This window comes from Balaenoptera physalus (assembly GCF_965194825.1).
Source record: "Balaenoptera physalus genome assembly, chromosome: 14".
Classification (NCBI taxonomy): domain Eukaryota; kingdom Metazoa; phylum Chordata; class Mammalia; order Artiodactyla; family Balaenopteridae; genus Balaenoptera; species Balaenoptera physalus.
The window spans coordinates 1,773,854-1,795,326 of NC_138893.1; the positions used below are offsets into that span (position 1 = coordinate 1,773,854).

General features: G+C 36.7%; 1 protein-coding gene and 1 long non-coding RNA gene across 9 annotated transcripts in view; both read left to right on the forward strand.

Annotated features, from left to right (window-relative positions):
• The window catches only part of LOC309643168, a 385,106-nt gene that overhangs the window by 223,912 nt on the left and 139,721 nt on the right, over positions 1 to 21,473 (forward strand). The gene's annotated exons all lie outside the window — the stretch shown is intronic.
• RTKN2 (rhotekin 2) overlaps positions 1 to 21,473 on the forward strand; it is a 196,721-nt gene that overhangs the window by 101,660 nt on the left and 73,588 nt on the right. For all 8 annotated transcript variants that reach the window (XR_014253552.1, XR_014253553.1, XM_082425538.1 and 5 more), the window contains 2 exons: positions 141 to 335; positions 11,570 to 11,664. Coding sequence is in view for 6 of the 8 variants with exons in the window: in XM_082425538.1 (XP_082281664.1) it covers positions 141 to 335; positions 11,570 to 11,664 (290 nt within the window). In the remaining 2 variants the exon portion in view is untranslated. The remainder of the gene's footprint in view (positions 1 to 140; positions 336 to 11,569; positions 11,665 to 21,473) is intronic.

Genomic DNA, 21,473 nt, shown 5'->3' on the forward strand with positions numbered 1-21,473 from the left:
AGGGATATTCTATCTCATTAACATATATTAACATAATCCTGTTCCAAATGCTGCTTTTAAATGTTATGAAAACATCACAGGATGTTATTTTATTTTCTACTGAGTTAAATTTCTAACATTATGATTGTCTTTGTTTTTAGTAATGAAGCAGGGCCAGACTTTCAGATAAAGGTGGAAGTATATAGTTGCTGTACAGAAGACTCTTCTATAACCAACACACCAAAAAAATTAGCTAAGAAACTGAAGACCTCTATAAGCAAAGCTACAGGGAAGAAAATAAGTTCAGTGCTTCAAGAAGATCATGAAATGTGCTTGTCCTTCAGTTCTGCTATTTAGTAAGTTTTCTAATACAATATTTACAGCGATACAGTATAATTATGTATTTGTGACATTTTAAAGTATTGTATATGGAGAATATCTTTACATTTTAAATGGGAAAAAACATCCTGAGGCAGGAATATAACTTGGTTGTCTGACATTTACCCAGCTGAGTTATCCTTAATACCTTCCTTTGAACGTAGAAAGTTGGGGCTTCCCTGGTGGCGCAGTGGTTAAGAATCTGCCTGCCAATGCAGAGGACACGGGTTCGAGCTCTGGTCCTGGGAAGATCCCACATGCCGCGGAGCAACTAAGCCCATGTGCCACAACTACTGAGGCTGCGCTTTAGAGCCCACAAGCCAAAACTACTGAAGCCCGCGCACCTAGAACCTGTGCTCTGAAGCAAGAGAAGCCACCGCAATGAGAAGCCCCCACACCGCAACAAGGAGTAGCCCCTGCTCGCTGCAACTAGAGAAAGCCCGCGTGCAGCAACGAAGACCCAATGCAGCCAAAAATAAATAAATAAATAAATAAATTTAAAAAAAGAAAGTAGAAAGTTGGGTGACAGTGTGCTTTTAGTGATTTGGAATTCCAGTATCTAGCAGAAAGATGAAATATATTTCTTGAAAAGGGACTATCTACATGTTAAGTTGTTTGCTACGTATCAGTCTACTAATTGGATTTCTGCATATGTCATGCATTAGTCTTAAAGATTTTTAAAAATATTTTATTTCTTTATAACAAAACCACATTACCATTATCACATCTAACAAAATAAAAAATAAGTTCTGAATATCATCTGGTGTCCAGTCTGTGTTCAAATTGCCCCAATTCTGAGGAAGTTCTCTTCTGATCTGTGCAAGTCAAGATGCAAACAAGGTCTACAACATTGCATTTAGGTGAATCTTTTAAGTTTCTTTTAATCTTTAACAATTTCCCATCTACTTTTTTCCTTGCCATTATTTATTGAAGAAGCCAGATCTTACAGATTCCCCATATTTTGAATTTATCTGATTACATCTTTGTGGTCTTTTTAAACATCTTTTTCTATCCCCTGTGTTTCCTACAACTTGTAGTCAGATCTAGAGGACTGATTAGTTTCAGGTTCTCTTTTAGGACAATGTACTTTCTACTGTATCCCATTTGGAGGTCTTGTCTCACTTTTACTCATGTTAAAACTGATCAGTGGGTTCAGGTGTTGTCAACCTGATCCATCCATTATAAAGTTCCCTATCAATCTTTTATCTAACGGTGTTAGCAGCTATTGCAGGTCATTGCAGGTCATTCATTATTTCATTAGGGGTTATAATTTGGTGACTTTCTAAATTTGTCCTTTATTTATTTATTTATTTATATTTTATCTTGATTCTTTTCTCTCTTTTTTTAAAAAAATTATTTATTTATTTATTTTTGGCTGCGCTGGGTCTTTGTTGTTGCGCACAGGCTTTCTCTAGTTGCAGAGAGCAGGGGCTACTCTTCGTTGCGGTGCATGGGCTTCTCATTGCGGTGGCTTCTCTTGTTGCGGAGCACGGGCTCTAGGTGCGCGCGCTTCAGTAGTTGTGGCTCGTGGGCTCTAGAGCACAGGCTCAGTAGTTGTGGCGCGTGGGCTTAGTTGCTCCACGGCATGTGGGATCTTCCCGGACCAGGGCTCTAACCCATGTCTCCTGCATTGGCAGGCGGATTCTTAACCACTGCGCCACCAGGGAAGTTCTGCATTTATTTTTAAACCTAGAATTCTCTCAAAGAAGAACATTCTTTCGTTAACTCTCTGGATATAAATGCAAAAAAGTTGGTGGAGGATAAGGAGGGAAAAAATACTTGGTTCTTTTATTTCCCCAATTTTAGAATAATAAGTTGATGTTCTAGCATGGAAGTGATCAATGTTTTATTTGAACTCTTGTATTTTTATATATTTGTGTTTCAGTCTATTACAGTTATTCTCTTTGAAGCCAATTTGTCCCATCTTTGATCAGTGGGAAACCTTTAAGCTGACTCTGCGTCCTTTTGACACAACCTAATCTCTGATTAGCTTCTTTGCTTTCCGGCCAGGGAACATGTTCCATGTTCATCTTTTGTTTTTCTGCCCACACTTGGAATCGCCATCTCTTCAAGGAGCCCTGGTTTCTTTCAGATACTTTCTTTAAACACTGTGTTTGTTTCTTTACAAGTATTTTTATCTTTATGTTTCTTGGGAAAACTGTTGTACAGGCTGCACTCCTAGAATTTCTTTTCATGTCTTGGTAGGATTGGCTCTTCAGCATGTAAGTAATTTTACTGTAATTGCAAAAAGCAAAATATTTTAGGTGTAGATCCTGGAAATATCAATCATCAAAATGTAACTAGGGCTTCCCTGGTGGCACAGTGGTTGAGAATCTGCCTTCCAATGCAGGGGACACGGGTTCGAGCCCTGGTCTGGGAAGATCCCACATGCCGCGGAGCAACTGGGCCCCTGAGCCACAAATACTGAGCCTGCGCGTCTGGAGCCTGTGCTCCGCAACAAGAGAGGCCGCCATAGTGAGAGGCCCGCGCACCGCGATGAAGAGTGGCCCCCGCTTGCCACAACTAGAGAAAGCCCTCGCACAGAAATGAAGACCCAACACAGCCATAAATAAATAAAATTCAAAAAAAAAAGAAAAAAAAAGGAACCGTGTGCTAAAAAAAAAAAAAATGTAACTAAATAACTCTTCATATCAGATATATTACATGTGAAAGTGACTTGGGACTCTAGCATTGTGGCTTTCAGTTTATTTTGATTGAGACCCACAGTAAGAAATACATTTAAATTATTACTGAATGCACAGTAACATAAGCAGACAGATTTCGTGAAGCAATACTTAGCCCTTGCTATTTATATAGTATAGTCACTTGACTTTTTTTATTCTAGTTATTTTCAGTTTCTTTTAATTCCGTTTATAAATCATTAAATTGATTTCATGATTGTTGAATGGGTCCCATCCACTGAAAGAAAGAAGGCATAGAAGATGTAAATCTTTGCTAATATAAATGTCGTTAAAAAGGAGGAAGGGAGACCCTTTAATTTTCTTCCTTTAGAATTAAGACCATCTTAAAACTTTTCTAGATTAAGATGATATCAAGTATTTGCTGGAAAATGCTTTAACTCAACTATAAGGTAATGGAACTCTGTCTTTTTGATGATTGAATGGACAATTGTATTTCTAGTTTGAAGCATAGATTTTAGAACTGAAAGAGATAATCACCAAGTTTAGTAGTTTTAAAACGTTTTTAAGCAGCAAAATTCTTTACTTAAAAAAAAAAAAACAGGACCAACATAGGCAGAACACTCTATGACATAAATCACAGCAAGATCCTTTTTGACCCACCTCCTAGAGAAATGGAAACAAAAAAATAAACAAATGGGACCTAATGAAACTTAAAAGCTTTTGCACAGCAAAGGAAAACATAAACAAGACAAAAAGATAACCCTCAGAATGGGAGAAAATATTTGCAAATGAAGCAACTGACAAAGGATTAATCTCCAGAATTTACAAGCAGCTCATGCAGCTCAATCTCAAAAGAAACAAACAACCCAATCCAAAAATGGGCAGAAGACCTAAATAGACATTTCTCCAAAGAAGATATACAGATTGCCAACAAACACATGAAAGAATGCTCAACATCACTAATCATTAGAGAAATACAAGTCAAAACTACAATGAGGTATCACTTCACACTGATCATCAAAATATCTACAAACAGTAAATGCTGGAGAGGGTGTGGAGAAAAGGGAACCCTCTTGCACTATTGGTGGGAATGTAAATTGATACAGCCACTATGGAGAACAGTATGGAGGTTCCTTAAAAAACTAAAGATAGAACTACCATACGACCCAGCAATCCCACTACTGGGCATATACCCTGAGAAAACCATAATTCAAAAAGAGTCATGTACCACAATGTTCATTGCAGCTCTGTTTACAATAGCCAGGACATGGAAGCAACCTAAGTGTCCATCGACAGGTGAATGGATAAACAAGATGTGACACATATATACAATGGAATATCACTCAGCCATAAAAAGGAACGAAATTGAGTTATTTGTAGTGAGGTGGATGGACCTAGAGTCTGTCATACAGAGTGAAGTAAGTCAGAAAGAGAAAAACAAATACCGTATGCTAACACATATATATGGAATCTAAAAAAAAAGGTTCTGAAGAACCTAGGGGCAGGACAGGAATAAAGACGCAGACGTAGAGAATGGACTTGAGGACACGGGGAGTGGGAAGGGTAAGCTGGGACGAAGAGAGTGGCATGGACATATATACACTACCAAATGTAAAATAGCTAGTGGGAAGCAGCCACATAGACAGGGAGATCAGCTCGGTGCTTTGTGACCACCTAGAGGGGTGGGATAGGGAAGGTGGGAGGGAGAGGCAAGAGGGAGGAGATATGGGGATATATGTATATGTATAGCTGATTCACTTTGTTATAAAGCAGAAACTAACACACCATTGTAAAGCAATTATACTCCAATAAAGAAGTTAAAAAAAAAAAAAACAGGACCAGTAGTGTCCTGAACAAGTTACGTTATTTCCTGGGCCTCAGTTTTCTCATGAAAGGTAAGGATGCTTAGACATAATCATCTATTTTTAGAAGGCTCCTTAGAGACATTTTAGGGTTTTATATACCTTTCAAGCATATAAAAACAATGAGTGAGCTTCTCAAACAGTTTAAAATTTCATTGTTTGGCAGGGAATACTTGATTTTTTTATCCTGTCATTTATTATTTGTGTGACCCAAGACAGATTAATTTACTCTGGGTTTTTATTTTTCCCTCTGTAAAATGGGAATAATAATAATGTAATAATATCTAACTCCATTGGATTATTATGAGATTCAAAAAGGTAATTCATGAACTTGGTATGTAGTAAGCATTTAATAAATGTAGTTGTTACTATTATTGTTACTATTTTTACTGTTCTGAGACCAGTGCTTTTTCTGAAATTCTTTTTCAAATTCATGCTGAAGCACTTCAGTTTAGAAACCTTCATAGGATTATAAGATGTAGACAGATATTTTAAAACTGAAAAACCAATGTTTATCATTTCATAGAAGATACTCTAAGTGATGTTGGAACTTGTGTTTAACCTATACTCCTCTTCAAAGCCTAGAGGTGTTTTTGAGAATAACATTATTGCTATTAAGCTCTTTGTAATAGGGACTGACATATTTGTCTTGAAGTGTTCATTCTCCTATTCAGATTTGTCATTCTATTTGGTTTATTCCTGAATCCAAACACCAATTTTCCTTACCAACATTTCCCATGAAACTTGCATGCCATTTGCTTATTTATACCATTAAAGCTGATCAAAAGATAGGGTAAAACCTTTTATAACATTTCACTAAATTATATTCTTCTAATACCAGCATTCTTTTGAGCTTCTGGTGTGAATGCCAAGTATACTAGGTTAAACTCATAGCCCAGGACTACTCTTACCTGATACTTCCTTAACTGACCACTTCAGCACCCTGATAGGAGTTTGAGAATAGCATTAGTAATCAGAATGCATAAGAGGATCAATTTTTATTTCTTTAACAGTGATCTAGTTCAATGAGAAGATTCCTAACATAGCTTTTAATTTTTAACCAAAATGGGCAAACTATATCTTCTCTAATAATATGGCATGTGCCCAAATATAGCTGTTCTTCCTGACAAAAGAGTGCATTTTTTTCAGACTACCGTTTAAGGTAGTCATTTATTTTTTCATAACATTTTTGGAACCCCCGCTCCATCAAATGTTACAACAATTGGCCTATTTGTTTTAAAAAAAATGTAGCCGATTAAACTTTTGGGAACTCAATATTAGGGTTGGCTAAGAAGAATGAGAGTAATGTTTTAGTAAGAAAACGTTATCCTGACAAGAATGTTTTAAAACTGAGATCATTGTTGATTTTGGAAGCATTGGCATTGTAATTAGTCATGGTTTAAAAATGAAGTAACTTGAAATATCATCATAAAGTATTGTTTGATCTGAAAGAAGACAGTGAACATTTTTGGTAATTTTTAGCATGCTCCCTGGTGTGATTCATTTACTCATTTTATTTGTGGAATTTAGCTTACTGAAATTCCTGTAGCTAGATTTTCCCAGTGTTTCTAATAGCTGAATTAACTATTTTATGCTCCTTGAGAACCATTTAGTACATTATTCTTCATTGTATAAATTGTAATTTTAAACAATTGTGAAAACTAGTAAAATTGAGAGTGATTATTTACTGGACAAAAATGTGTATTAAAAAAAATAAGCCACTATACTACATTTTAAATTAGATTGAAGTTACAAAACAAATATCCGTGTGCAGAATAAGTGGATTATTTATGTTTTGAGGAACAGTGGTGTTAGTGGTTTGGTAGTGTGAAAGATAATGCAGTGTTCAAAAATAACGAAGGAATTACTCACCTATTGGGTATAATTTTGTTTATTCATTCATTTAATCATCTTAGAAATGATAATTCAGCAGTTATGTCACGTGGTACTTTGGATTTAAACGTTAGTAAGTCATGTTTCCTGCACTCAAAATTCTTAAGGAAGTATGAAGGTAGTAAGTAAAGTATAGTGGGATTCTGTTTCCAGTGTACCACTTGCTAGTTACAGGCAAGTCAATTACATTCTCTGAACTTCAGTTTCATCATTTGAAAATATGGACCGAAATATCTGCCCTGCCTACCTTAAGTAGTTATTGTGAACTGTTAAAGATATTGCTTGTTAAAGTGCCTTAAACTGCACATAGGTAGATGTAGTATTACAAAGCTTTGCATGTCTCTGATTTTTGGGGGAGGTTTTCATCCTACTACCACTTCACAAATCCTACGGCATTTATTATTTCATTACAAAAGTAATATAAACTTGAGTAATAGAATCTAGAAGAGAAAAAAATGTATTCATAGTTCACCCTAAATCAAATACTTTTTATAATTTTGAACTGATATTTTTCCTCCAGGTTTTAAAATTCCTAGCTTTGGGGGATAGATATTCATAATTACACTACACATTCATATACATGCATATATATACACACACACATTTTCTTCTTGAGTTATTACAGAGTCTTCACATGATCATTTTAATGACCACTATCTATCAACTGTCTCTCTCATAGCTTATTCTTAGGGGAGGTTATCAATAATTTTTTTTGTATTGTTATTTTAAGATGTGTAATTCATTGGAAATAGAGGCAAATGTATTACATGTTTACCGTAAAGTAGTTGAGGAAAAGATGTCTTAGTTACAATTACTTTTTAAGGCCTGAGAAAAAAATTAAACATATACTTGGGTCATCACATAATTTTAACCTCTTCTGCCACACAGGTTGTCACCTCTCCAGCGCACTCAGTGCAAATGCACAGCCTATAACATAGCTACTTCCTGTGCGCACTAAAAGCAGTATTTCATACTGCACTGTGTATGGAAATGATGCTATTCCTGAAGTGACGCATACTCTAATGTTTTTAGTGGTCAGCGAGAATAAATTACATCACTGCTAAATATAAAACACAAAGTATCTTCATTCTCTTTCTCTCCCAGTCTCTGCCTCTCACTATTTCAGGTATTTTTCTTGTTGGATTTAAAATACATATAGACTGTCCATCTAATACCTTGACCTCTAAGTTTGATGACCTCCTTGCCTCCACTGATCTTGTTCTCGTACCTGTTTTAGCCATCCACCCCACAATTGTACCCTAGATCTTGTCTGGTCTCTGTAGTAGTGTCCCACACTATCTACCACCTCCCACCTTTCCAGCTTTCTCCTTTCAGTACTCTGACTCCAACTTAGCTGAAGTTCCATGATTTACCGTTTTGTTCTTTCCTAGCATTTCTCTCCTTTTGTCATACTTACCTTGGAAAAACTTCAACCTTGGTAAAATCCTGCCTTTAGCTCTTCTACACCTGCACTCACGAGGAGTAGATGAGGAACCTGGAGAAAACAGTCCTACTGACTGGTCTCACTTTAGAGGGATCACTAACCTTAAGTGAGTTCCAGTATGCGCAATCCTACTAAGTGTCTGTAGCCCTCCACTTTACCTCTCGTCAGAGTATTTCACATTGTGTCACTCTCTCTTATGAAACCTCCAATACCCACTCCTCTCCACTCATTATTCAAAGCTGATGACTTCATTTCCTATATCACTGATTCTGCTGAAGTAATCAGAAGAGAACTTGCATATCCTCCATCAACCAAATCTATCAGCCTACCTGCATCTGTATCTTTATTTGCTGCTTTCCTTCCTTGTAACTGCCTTTGCTCCATCTGAGGCCACCTACCTGTACACTAGATCCCATCTTCTCAAGGACGCAGAAGTAGGCTCCTGCACGTCCCCCCCTCCTACTACATCTTCAGTTTTTCTTCTCCTGCATCATTTCCAGAAACATACAAACATGCTGAAATACCTCACATTTCTTCTGCCCCATTTCACAGCTATCCTTTACAAAAAAGTTTTTTATATTCTCTATCTCCACTTTTTGTCCTCCCATTCTCTCTTGAACCATTTCAGTCAAGTTTCATCCATCGTTCAGAAACTGCTCTTGCCAAGGTCAGCAGTGATCTACATGTTGCCAAATACCATGGTCATTTATCATTATTCCTCCTCCTGGACCTTTCAGCGTTATTCAACACAACTGATCACTCTCCTGAAACACCTTTTTTTTTTTTTTTTTTTAATTAATTAATTTATTTATTTTTTTAAATGCTATTCTTGTCTGCTTACATTCTTTTTATGTATGTATGTATGTATGTATGGCTGTGTTGGGTCTTCGTTTCTGTGCGAGGGCCTTCTCTAGTTGTGGCAAGCGGGGGCCACTCTTCATCGCGGTGCGCGGGCCTCTCACCATCACGGCCTCTCGTTGGCGAGCACAGGCTCCAGACGCGCAGGCTCAGCAATTGTGGCTCACGGGCCGAGCTGCTCCGCGGCATGTGGGATCTTCCCAGACCAGGGCTCGAACCCGCGTCCCCTGCATTGGCAGGCAGATTCTCAACCACTGCGCCACCAGGGAAGCCCTGAAACACTTTTTGAACTTGGCTTCCAGGATACCACTTTCGGGGTTTCTCTTCTGCCTCAGTGACTGTCCCTTGCCTGTCTCCTTTGTTCATTGCTCTTCAACTTAATCTGAAATGATGGAGTACTTGTGTCCCAATATTCAGTTCACACATTTTATTTAACTAACTTGCATTAAATTTCATCTATATACTGGTAACTCCCAAATTTAATTTCTTGAATAGTTTTTCCTCTCCTAACTGCAGATTCATATATCCACCTGCCTACCCTACAGCCCATTCTCAAACTTAATCTGTTCAAAACTAAATTCTTACTTCCCATATCCGTTCTCTCAGTCAGCCTCCTTGCAGTTAATGACAGTTTGCTTTTTCTAGTTGCTCAGGCCAAAAGCCTTGGAGTTGTCCTTGACTCTGTCCTTTCTTTTACCTCCCATGACCACATTGGGTCAACTTTAAGACTATATCAGGAATCTTACCACTTCTCACCACCCCATCAACTACCACCCTGTTCCGGGCCTGCATCAGCTCTGGACTGGTGAGGTGCAGTAGCTTTCTGTTTGGCATTACCATTTTCACTCTTGGCCTCTGTGGTCTGTTCTCAACATGGCAGCCAGAGGGATCATTTAAAAATACAAGTCATATCATAGCATATGCCTCTGCTCCAAATCTACCACTTGCTTCCCATCTCACTCAGAATAAAATCCAGGGTCCTTATCGTGCTCTACAGGGCATGCCCTACTGCAGTGTAGAGTGTCTGCCCCTTCTTACCTTTTAGACATCTTGTCTTACTCTCCCTCACTGTACTCCAGCCACACAGCCGTCTTGTTGTTTGTCAGATACACCTAGCATCACTTATCCACTTACTGTCAATAATCTGTTCCTGAAAATAACATATTTTGCACTAAAATGCTGATAGGGAGTCTATTTACCATTATTTTAAGTAGGAAAAATTGTAATGTAGTTGCATAAAACCTATGTATCAGTGACAAATTATCATGTTGAGATCATGTTTAACACATTGTGCCCTGATCACCAAACAACTCATATGATTGTTAATAGGCAGTTTTGTGTGTAGTAATATTTACTCTTCCATTCTAATTGCTGTTCTCAGTTGCTCCTATTCTTTCTCCACAGTTTTTTAAAATATTTCCTCCACTTTGGGGGGGCACTTTTTATGTAACAGTAGGGAAAAATAAGAACTAATTATGGAAGGCACTATAGAAATTTGTTCAGGATAAGTGAAAAAAGCAGAGAATGGCCCACACTGAGAATAAGGCTAATGCCTCTTAGCTCTAGCAACAGTGGAGATTTGTTGATACTTAGTGGACTTCCCCAGTAATCTACATAGGAGGCTGAATTATACCAATCATATTCAGAATGTAACTTAAAATTCTACTCATGCATTGTTTTGTTAAAATTTTTTTGTCGAGTTTTGGAGAAAGAAACATAAATTTTCCTGTGTAAACACTGACAAAAAACATTGGCTGGTGAGAGATATCTCTGGTCTATGTTGGTTGTATATTAAAAACTAAGATAAATCAAACCAATAAATCAAATGCTTTAAGCCTTAAACTTATACAGTAATGTATGGCAATTATTTCTCAATAAAACTGAAAAAAATACCCAAAACCAAGAGGCATTCTCCCAGGGAACAACATTCCGTCCGGTATGCCATTGTTTATTAAAGAAATGCGTGCATGCATTGCATTCTTGCTACATGTATGTATATTTTCTGTGATAGAGATTTTATTACATATTTAGTAAGAGACAAAGAAGGTTAATGAAACATATCACCTGGCCCAATTAATAAAAATTCTCATCAGACTTTACATGGTAATTCTATTTTTAATTTTTTGAAGAATGACCACACTGTTTTCCATAGTGGTTGTGCCATTTTACGTTTCCATCAGCAGTGCACAATGGTTCCAGTTTGTCCACATCCTGGCCAACACTCGTTGCTTTGTTTCTTTTTATTTATTTATTTTAATAATGGCCATCCTAATGGGTGTGAAGTGGTTTCTCATTGTGGTTTTGATTAGTGTTTTCCTAAGGATTAATGATCTTGAGTACCTCTTCATGTTTTTATTGGCCATTTGTATATTTTCTTTGGAGAAATGTCTGTTTAAGACCTTTGCCCGTTTTTTAATCGGGTTGTTTATTTTGTTGTTGTTGAACATCTAAATATTTTATGTAGTGGAAAATATACCAAAATACTTAAAACATGTCTTTTTTCTCACTATTAGTGGTGCAAAGTACAGTTTGCTAGCTCATACTGCACTGAGCTTGGAAAGTGCTGAGAATAGCTTCAAGACCCATAATCTGTCTATTAATGGGGATGGTAAGTACAGTCTATATTTTACTTATTATACATGTTATGTCAATATGTGTGTGGTGACAGTAATAATTTCTAATTTTAATATGTTCCCCTGAAGTGGTTATTGGCTTAAATAATGTAGGTACGAGTGACTCTGTGGATTCTTGAAAATATGTCTGTCCCTTTTCCCCAAAAGCAGAAAGTTTATTTTTCTCTTTCTACTGTTTGCTAGAGATTTGTTTGTGAGGCTTGCTTGGAGAGAACAGAAAGGTTTTGCATATTCTGAATCCTTGTCTTTGACTTGAAATTGGTGACTTTACCACTCTTCTAGTTGTCAAAGATGTATCTTCTTTTTAAATTTGAAATTCAGGAAGTCAATAAAAGCATGAAGAGGTACTCAAGATCATTAATTCTTAGGAAAACACAAATCAAAACCACAATGAGAAACCACTTCACACCCATTAGGATGGCCATTATTAAAAATAAATAAATACAAAGAAACAGAAAGTAACGAGTGTTGGCCAGGATGTGGACAAACTGGAACCATTGTGCACTGCTGATGGAAACGTAAAATGGCACAACCACTATGGAAAACAGTGTGGTCATTCTTCAAAAAATTAAAAATAGAATTACCATGTAAAGTCTGATGAGAATTTTTATTAATTGGGCCAGGTGACATGTTTCATTAACCTTCTTTGTCTCTTACTAAATATGTAATAAAATCTCTATCACAAAAAATATGTATACATGTAGCAAGAATGCAATGCATGCACGCACTTCTTTAATAAACAATGGCATACCGGACGGAATGTTGTTCCCTGGGAAAATGCCTCTTGGTTTTGGGTATTTTTTTCAGTTTTATTGAGAAATAATTGCCATACATTACTGTATAAGTTTAAGGCTTAAAGCATTTGATTTATTGGGGTTTGATTTATCTTAGTTTTTAACATACAACCAACATAGACCAGAGATATCTCTCACTAGCCAATATTTTTGTCAGTGTTTACACAGGAAAATTTATGTTTTTCTCCAAAACTTGACAAAAAAATTTTAACATACATAAAAAAATTTTGATGATGAGCAAAAAGTCACTAAGAAGACATAATATGACTCCATCTACATCAAGTTCAAACCAGTAAGAGCTAAATTATATATTTTAGGGAAGCACACATAAGTGGTAAAACCATAAAGAACACAAGGAAGTGAATACCATACAACTTGGGTCATATTTACACCTAGGTAACTGAGGAGAGGTAGTGTTGCCAATGTTTTATTTCTTGACACAGAGATGGTTATGCACATATTCATCTCATAATTATTTGTTAAACCATACATTTATATTTTATGAACTTTCCTCTATTTTGAATGTAATTTTTTAGTGCGAAACTTAAAAAATGTACAGAGCCATCTATCTTTACAACAAAAGGTATAAGGAAGGTAGTATATAATTTTATATATTATACTTCAAAAAATGAAAAAGAATAAGTAACCCAAATCATATTTCCAAACCACTTTACCAACACTACTCTATATTTTTCATCATAGGTAAAAATAATCTGGGAGCGTGGAGAGTGCTCCTGCTGTTTTACAAATCTTCTAATCACTTACCTCCCTTCTTCACCTTGCTATATATTTCTTTTTAATAAACTATAACTACAAATTATCATCTAGAGAAAAAGGTTTAAGATTAATTTAGCCCTACCTTCCCGTATATCCTCTGCTTGCTACCAACAGAAGGTAGGCATGAGTGATTCTGTGGATCACTTGTTACGTCAGTATATGTTATGTCAGTATATGTGTAAACACTGACAAAAACATTGACTAGTGAGAGGTATCTCTGGTCTATGATGGTTGTATATTAAAAACCAATATAAATCAAACCAGTATTTTACATTCAATATCAAATAGTTTATAACCCATATTATATGATATTAAGTATTTGAGTTTAAATCTACCATCATATTCTGTTTTCTGTTTGTCTTACTTATTCCATGGTGGTTTTCTCTTTCTTGTGTCTTTAAGGATTGATAGTTTTATCATTTCAGTTTTTCCTTGTTCTAATTAAAGTTATAATTCTTTTTCTCATCTTTTAGACATAACCTCTAGAAATTTTATTAATCATACTTAAGTCTAAAATTAAAAGATAATTTTACCTTTTTCTCAGATCCTGCAAGGACTTTAGAATAAACTCCATTTCTTTGACCTATGTGCTGTTGTTATATATTATAATTCTGTTTGGTTTTTAAATTTCACAAGATGTTTTATACACTTAATATTTATTTAGATTTGCCTGCATGTTTCCATGTACTGCTTGTGTCTTATACCTTACATCTGGGATTATTTTCCTGCTGCTTGAAGTGTAATCCTTAGAATTTATTTTAGTATGTTCTGCTAATATCATACTTCTTAGTTCTTTGTGTATGTCTGAAGATGAGTTTGTTTAGCTTCATTCTTGAAAGATATTTTTTACATGCTGTAGAAGTTCGGCACTTTAATATTTTACTTTGTGAATATTAAAGATATAATTCCAGTACCTTCTGGCATCTTGTACTGGCTGTCGAAAATCATTTGTCAGTGTGTTGCTTCTGTGAAGGTAACTTTTCATTTTCTCTCTGTCTTTGGTTTTCTGAAGTTTCACCATGCTATAGGTGTAGAATTTAATTTTATTTATGCTGCTTTTGGAAATCCTTGAACTTCTTTAAATTGATGGATGTCTTTCGTTATTTCTGGACAAAATCTTACTTATCTATTCAGGCAGCCTCTGATCCATTCTCTTGCCTTTCTCCCTGTAACATTCCTAGTAAACCTATGTTAGTCTTTCTGACTGTATCCTCTATGTTTAGTACCCTTTATGATGTATTCCTCATCTTTTTGTCTGTCTTTGCTGCTTTTCTGGATTTTTAATGCACTATCTTCTATTTCCTTTATTCTCTTTGCAGCTCTGTCTGATCTGCTGATAAATCTGTATACCAAGTTCTTCATTTCACTTATTGTACTTCTTCTTTCTAGAAGTTCTGTTTGACTTTTTCAAATCTGCTATGCTACTTTTCACTTTTTATTCTCTGCATATATTGTTAATATTATCTTTTAGGTTTTTATTAAAAGAGTAGTCATAGCTGTTTTATAGTCTATGGCTAATGATTCAGATCTATAAAGTCTTTCTTGATCAGTTTCTCTTTTTTTTTTTTTTTTTAACTGGTTCTCACTCATGATGTCTCAATTCCTTGCATGTCTAGTTATCTTCATGTGCTTGTCATTGTAATTGAAAGTCTACATAGAGGAATAAATTAATGCTCGGTGTCTCTGTTTGCTTCTCGCAGGCACCTGGGGAGACTCTCATTCTGGGCTTACTTTATCCAAAGACCATGTCTGAGTTTCTCTGCATCCCTTCATCCCTACCTCCAGGCAATGGGAATCCTGGGCAGTTAGGTTGGTTTGCTTATGGTTCACCACTACCCTGTTGGTGATTCCTTTGGGATATCAGTTTAATATGAGGAGAATCCTCCCATTAATCTGCCTACATTGTTCAGGTCCTAGACTGTGATTTCTGTTCTGCTTCCCTCGTCTTGCAGGATCATTAAGTCATAAATTGAGATTTGCTGGGATTGGCAAATGCTCTCAGGACAAACACAGCTTCTGTGCTCATTTAACTCACTGGTTCTCATTTATCAGATTTGTACTGGTAGTTTATTATAGTTTTGTTACCTCTTTGTTGCTCTGGGGAAAAGTTTTTAAATATATTTGGTTCAGCGTTTTTAGTAGTTTTCAGTGGGAAGATTGGTCTGAACAATCTAATCAAGCCTTCTATCACCCAAAACTTGAAGTTTGCAATAGTATTAGCATTGTCAGTTTTATTGGAAAACTTGGCAAATTAAGTTTAATTCCATTTGTGTTAGTTCTCTAGAATTACCAGTATTATCACCATATGTTGAGTGCCTATTATGTGCCAGACATTGTTCATTGAAATATTATTCAGCCTTGAAAAATGAAATTCTGCAATATGTGACAACATGAATGATCCTTGAGGACATTATGCTAACTGAAACAGCCAGTCACAGAAGGACAAATACTACCTGATTCCACTTATATGAGGTATCTAAAGTAGACAAACTATTAGAAGCAGAGAGTCGAATGGCAGTTCCTAGGGGCTAGGAGAAGGAGAAAGGAGGAGCTGCTAATAAACAGGTCTAAAGCTTCAGTTATACAAGATGAATAAGTGCTAGAGATCTGCTGTACAACATTATAACATTTGTTAACTATACTGTATTGTACACTAAAAATCTGTTAAGAGAGTAGATCTCCTATTACATGTTCTTACCACAATAAAATATAAATAAATAAATGAACACTGTTAAAGCAGTTTTTATTCTTAGTCTCTGTGAGACGTAGTTATAAGGGAGCATCACAGTGAAGTGATTAATAGTGGAGACTGTGGAGCCATCAGCCTTTAGATTCGTATTCTAGTTCTAGCACTGGCTAGCTCTGTGCTTTCACAAGTTCCTCATTTTGTTATCATTTATATTTTACAAATGAGTAAAATACAGCTTAGAGAATGTAACATGCCAGATTATGTAGCTAGCCAGTGGTCGAGCCAGACTTTAAGTAATCCAGGAAAGGCTGTGCTCTTCTCTGCTATGCATTCCGGTTAGGCATGATTACTGATAAAGCACCTAAAGACTCAAAATACTATCGATGTGTGAATAATGGAATTGATGATGAAAGGTCCCATTCTTTCAACCAAGTCACCTGAGAGGTTGTGGAAAGGAATAAAATTCACAAAGAAATCATCGATTTTAGCAGTGTCACTTGTCTTCAGTGTTCTATAAGATATTACTAGATTCTCCTTTAATAAAATGCTCCTGAGCAAATAAGCATGGGAACTATGTGGTATACTTCTTTCTTTGAGAAACACAATAAAGACTAGCATGTTAAAGACTGTGAAAAGACCTGTGCTTACAGCAATAACACCCAAAAACTGTTGACACTGGAACTTGTAGATTCCACAGAAAAAAATTTTAAGAACACTAACCTATATGCCTAACCCTTTTGATGTGATAGGTGTATCTCTAGAAATGTATGTAAATTAAAATCTTGTAAATCAATTATATTTGGAAAAAAAAAGAAAGCTTGTAATTAAAAAGAAACAAAATTTTATACAGAAAAAAGCCACCCTCTGATTTATTCATTAATAAATCTATGTTTAATAGGGTTTCCTAAATTATGTCAGTGTCTACCAAATACTATAAAATAAAGAGGAAACACAAGATTTTTGAAATTTATAACTCAACTTTATTACTTGTACTAGTTGAAGGAAAAAGCCAAAATGATATCTTAAGGCTTATATTTGTCATCAAGAAATTTTTACACTTTTTATAAAACAATGAAACCACATTGTAAAGATTGACTCACACAGAACTGAGATGTTATCGATTCTTTCTCTTGCCTGTGTTTTGTTTTTGTTGTTGCTGTCGTTTTTAAACTCCATTTTGCTCCCCATCTGAAACTACAGATGAATTAGATAAAATCTTTAAGTAATGAAAAGTCAAACTGCTCTTTCACTTCCTGTTTCATTTCATCTTGTCCTAATACCTCCTTTGGTTAGAAAAGAAGAATTAAGTATTTTGATTAAATGTGTTGCACAAGGGCAGAAAGACAGCATTGAGAAATGGAAAGGATATGGTTTGGGGAGTGAGAGTGCCCTGGATATGAAATTATGAGAAGCATCTGTTACATGCCAGACACAGCGATAAATGTCATGCACACATTATCTTATGTGACTTCACAGCAACCGTAGTACTTAATAGGTAGTATTTTAAGAATGAGAAATTGATACTCGGGCAAGTTAAGTGAATAGCCTAGATGCTGTATTTCTTGTCAGAAGTAGGGAGAAGAAGCTGTGACTCTGCTTTATTCCACAGTGGTCATGAGCTGTAGAGAAACCTATGTAGGAAGTAAGAGGCGATTGCAGTGTATGTGGCACGTGATCTGTAGAGCAAAGAATTTTACATCCAGTATCCCTTTTCAAGGTCTGCAATGAGGAAGGAATTATTTTTCTTGGTGTGCCATGAAATCTGATCTTATTTTACTAGAGAAGCACACTGTTACATGTGGTATTTAGGTTCCAGATACATTATTGATTGTGACTGGTCTGAAAAACTAATCATTTATGATTCTGTTTCTTTAGGAGGTGGATCCTAACTTAAAAACAAGCCATTCATAAATCTGGGTTTGCTATGTAAAGAAATTCGCTTTCAAACTTTAAACTCATAAATCACAAGGGTGATTTCAATTGTATTACCTAGATGCATGCTTTTATAGAATTTTTATTTCGTTTCCTGCCTATTTTAGAAAAGGAGATTCTCATTTATTTATTTATGTCTGCATTTTTAAATCATTGACTGTATTGTATTTATACACTTATTTCTCTCAGATCAAACCCTTTGTTTCTAAAAGACAGCAGCTTTAACAAAGAGTTGAATAGTCCCAGACAATTTGTGGTATGCTATTCTTTAGTAGAATGTTGAGCAGATAAATTGTTAAAAAACTGTTTTTGTTTTAACTTTGTGCTCTTCATTTACGCTGGTCTTTTTCATTTAACTGTTGTGTCAAGCCTTGGCTACACTGCCTCTATATATTAAATAATTGTATTTTTACAAAAAATGTTTTATTTTCTGGACTTACTAAGACCTTTTGGTCAATGATAGTAACAGCCAATGGTTAGTCATTTAATAGGCACTTACCAACATGGGTGCAGTGAAAACTTTACAGATATTTTTTGTGTGGTCCAGTGTGAACATAGGACCGTATGTTGCATTTTTATTTACACCCCGATACACAGAATAAATTATGCAGTGCTTTCCTTCCATACAGTTATAAAGGTTGTATACCTCCCTGCACACTACATTAAAGGACTATCTTAATGTTTTTTGAAAGAACTTTTTTAAACAATTGCAGACTTACAGAACAGTTAAAAGTTGAATATCAAGATTTTTTTCCCCAAAAAATATATGAGAACAAGTTGCTTACCTGATGCTTCATTACTCCCAAATATGTTAATACGTGTTCCTACTAAAAGACATCTGGCTACATCACTACAGCTATTCAAGTCAGCATTAATACATTACTATTGTTTCTACTAATACTGACACCATTCAAATGTTACTCCAGTAATGTCCCTTATGACAAAAGGATCCAGTGCAGATTCACGCATTGCATTTAATCATCATGCTTCTTTAGTTTCTTTCCATTTAGATCAGTTCTCCAGTCATTCCTTGGCTTTCATAACCTTGACATTTGTAAACATCATAGTTATTTTGTAGAAGTTCCCTCAGTTTGGGTTCGTCTGATGTTTTCTTGGGCTGAGACTCAGGATATGCATCTTTGGCAGAAATACCACAGAGGTGATGCTGCGTTCTCATTACGTTCCATCAGGTGGCATCTTTTGATTCACCCCATTACTGATGATGTTCACTTGACTAGGGCGGTGGCTGTCAAGCTTCTCTACTGTTAAGTTTCTCTTTTTGTTTTCCTCTTTGTAATTAATACATGTTTTGTGTGTGGCAGGGGGATACTTTGAAACTAAGTATATTTATTAGACTTTCAACTTATTCGTTGATTTATTTATATCAACATGGACTCATGTTTTACAGTTTTATTCAGTGCATTATAATCTGCTAATATCTTGTTTAAGATTCAGATTGTCTCCATTTTGGCCAATGGGAGCACGTTCAGGATGGCTTCTGTGTCTTTTTACATGTCCTCCTCATTCACTGAGTACTTCCTTGCTTAAGGCATAACAAGATATTTCAGGCTTATCATGTACTTTCCCTGCCCCAGTCCTGGAGTCATCCATTTCTCCAAGGAAGACTGGTTCTTTTTAATAGAAATAATATTTAGAAGACATGATCTGAGCTATAGGTATATTCATTGCTATTAGACTGTCACTATTAGGTGTCACTTTTCCTAAGCCCTCTCAGTGGACATACATGTATATATATTTTGTCATGCATTTCTTTTTAAAAATTAATTAATTAATTAATTTATTTTTGGCTGTGTTGGGTCTTCGTTGCAGTGCACGGGCTTCTCATTGTGGTGGCTTCTCTTGTCGCAGAGCATGGGCTCTAGGTGCGTGGGCTTCAGTAGCTGTGGCATGCAGGCTCAGTAGTTGTGGCTCATAGGCTCCAGAGCTCAGGCTCAGTAGTTGTGGCACACGGGCTTAGTTGCTCCTCGGCATGTGGGATCTTCCTGGACCAGGGCTCGGACCCACGTCCCCTGCATCGGCAGGCGGATTCTTAACCACTGCGCCACCAGGGAAGTCCTGTCATGCATTTGTTCTTTTTTTTTTTTTTTAACATCTTTATTGGAGTATAATTGCTTTACAATGGTGTGTTAGTTTCTGCTGTATAACAAAGTGAATCAGCTATACATATACATATATCCCCATATCCCCTCCTTCTTGCGTCTCCCTCCCACCCTCCGTATCCCACCCCTCTAGGTGGTCACAAAGCACCAAGCTGATCTCCCTGTGCTATGTGTCTGCTTCCCACTAGCTATCTAGTTTACATTTGGTAGTGTATATATGTCGATGCCACTCTCTCACTTCATCCCAGCTTACCCTTCCCCCTCCCTGTGTCCCCAAGTCCATTCGCTATGTCTGCATCTTTATTCCTGTCCTGCCCCTACGTTCTTCAGAAGCATCTTTTTTTTTGTTTTTTAGATTCCATATATGTATGTTAGCATACGGTATTTGTTTTTCTCTTTCTGACTCACTTCACTCTGTATGTCATGCATTTCTTAATCTCTGTATGTTGAAAACCATGAGTTCACACCAGTATGTCTAGTTCTAATCCAATACCAAAGAGTTCATTCTGCACATTTGTAATTCCTTTCTCTGACAGTGAGAAACCTGTCTTCTATTATCTTTAATGCTTTTTATTCTTTGGTCAGTCTCCTTAAAAGCAACCATTTTTCCATCTTTCTCACATAACTGCTTTTCTCTCCTTGCTGGGGCTCTGACTCCCCTTCTGGGCTGCGCCTTGCCCCACGTGGATACTCCTTACCTTGCTCAGGCTCATACAGCCCACCCAGGGCTGCCCTCCTCAGCCCATGTGAACACCGTCCTCAGCCTGCCTGTGCTCTGACACCCCATACCCGGCTGTCCCTCTGCTTGCATTTCCATCTCCCCGTGCTCTGACACACTGTTCTGGGTCACCAACTGTGTGAATGGTCCCCTCGCTACTCTCAAACTGACTCCCGTGGCTGGACCACCCCCCACACTCTTCTTAATTTCCCTGGACTCTGACACCTCACTTGGGCAGCACTGCACACAGATACCCTCCTTACTGTACCTGGTCCCCTCCTCCCCACGCCAGGCTGGCCACTGAGCAGAGACCCCTTTTGGGTTCTATATTCCCCGTGTAATCCGTCCTCCTCAGCCCCTTCAGGCTCTGATTCCTCATGCCAGGCAGCTCTCCCACTCACCCTCCTTATCCTGACTGCCCCCAGCACCCAGCTCTGGCACACTACTGCTTCCCGCCCGCCCCCTGCCCAACTCCTGGCACAGATACCCATTGTGGTGGACTCCACATAATGGCTTACACCTGAGGTGTTCAGTAAGGGAAGGGACAAGGGGAAAGGTCGAAAGAGTTATTATTAAATTCTTATCATAAAGTTGTGCCCTGAAGTGTTTTATTCAGAGCATCACTTTGCTAATTATTATAATGAAAATCAGAGCAAAAAGTAGAATTTGACAAACAAAAATCACTTTATTAGGATGTTTTTTAAATTACATGAGTTTACTTATGTGCCCTGAACTACCTCCATTGATTAATTAC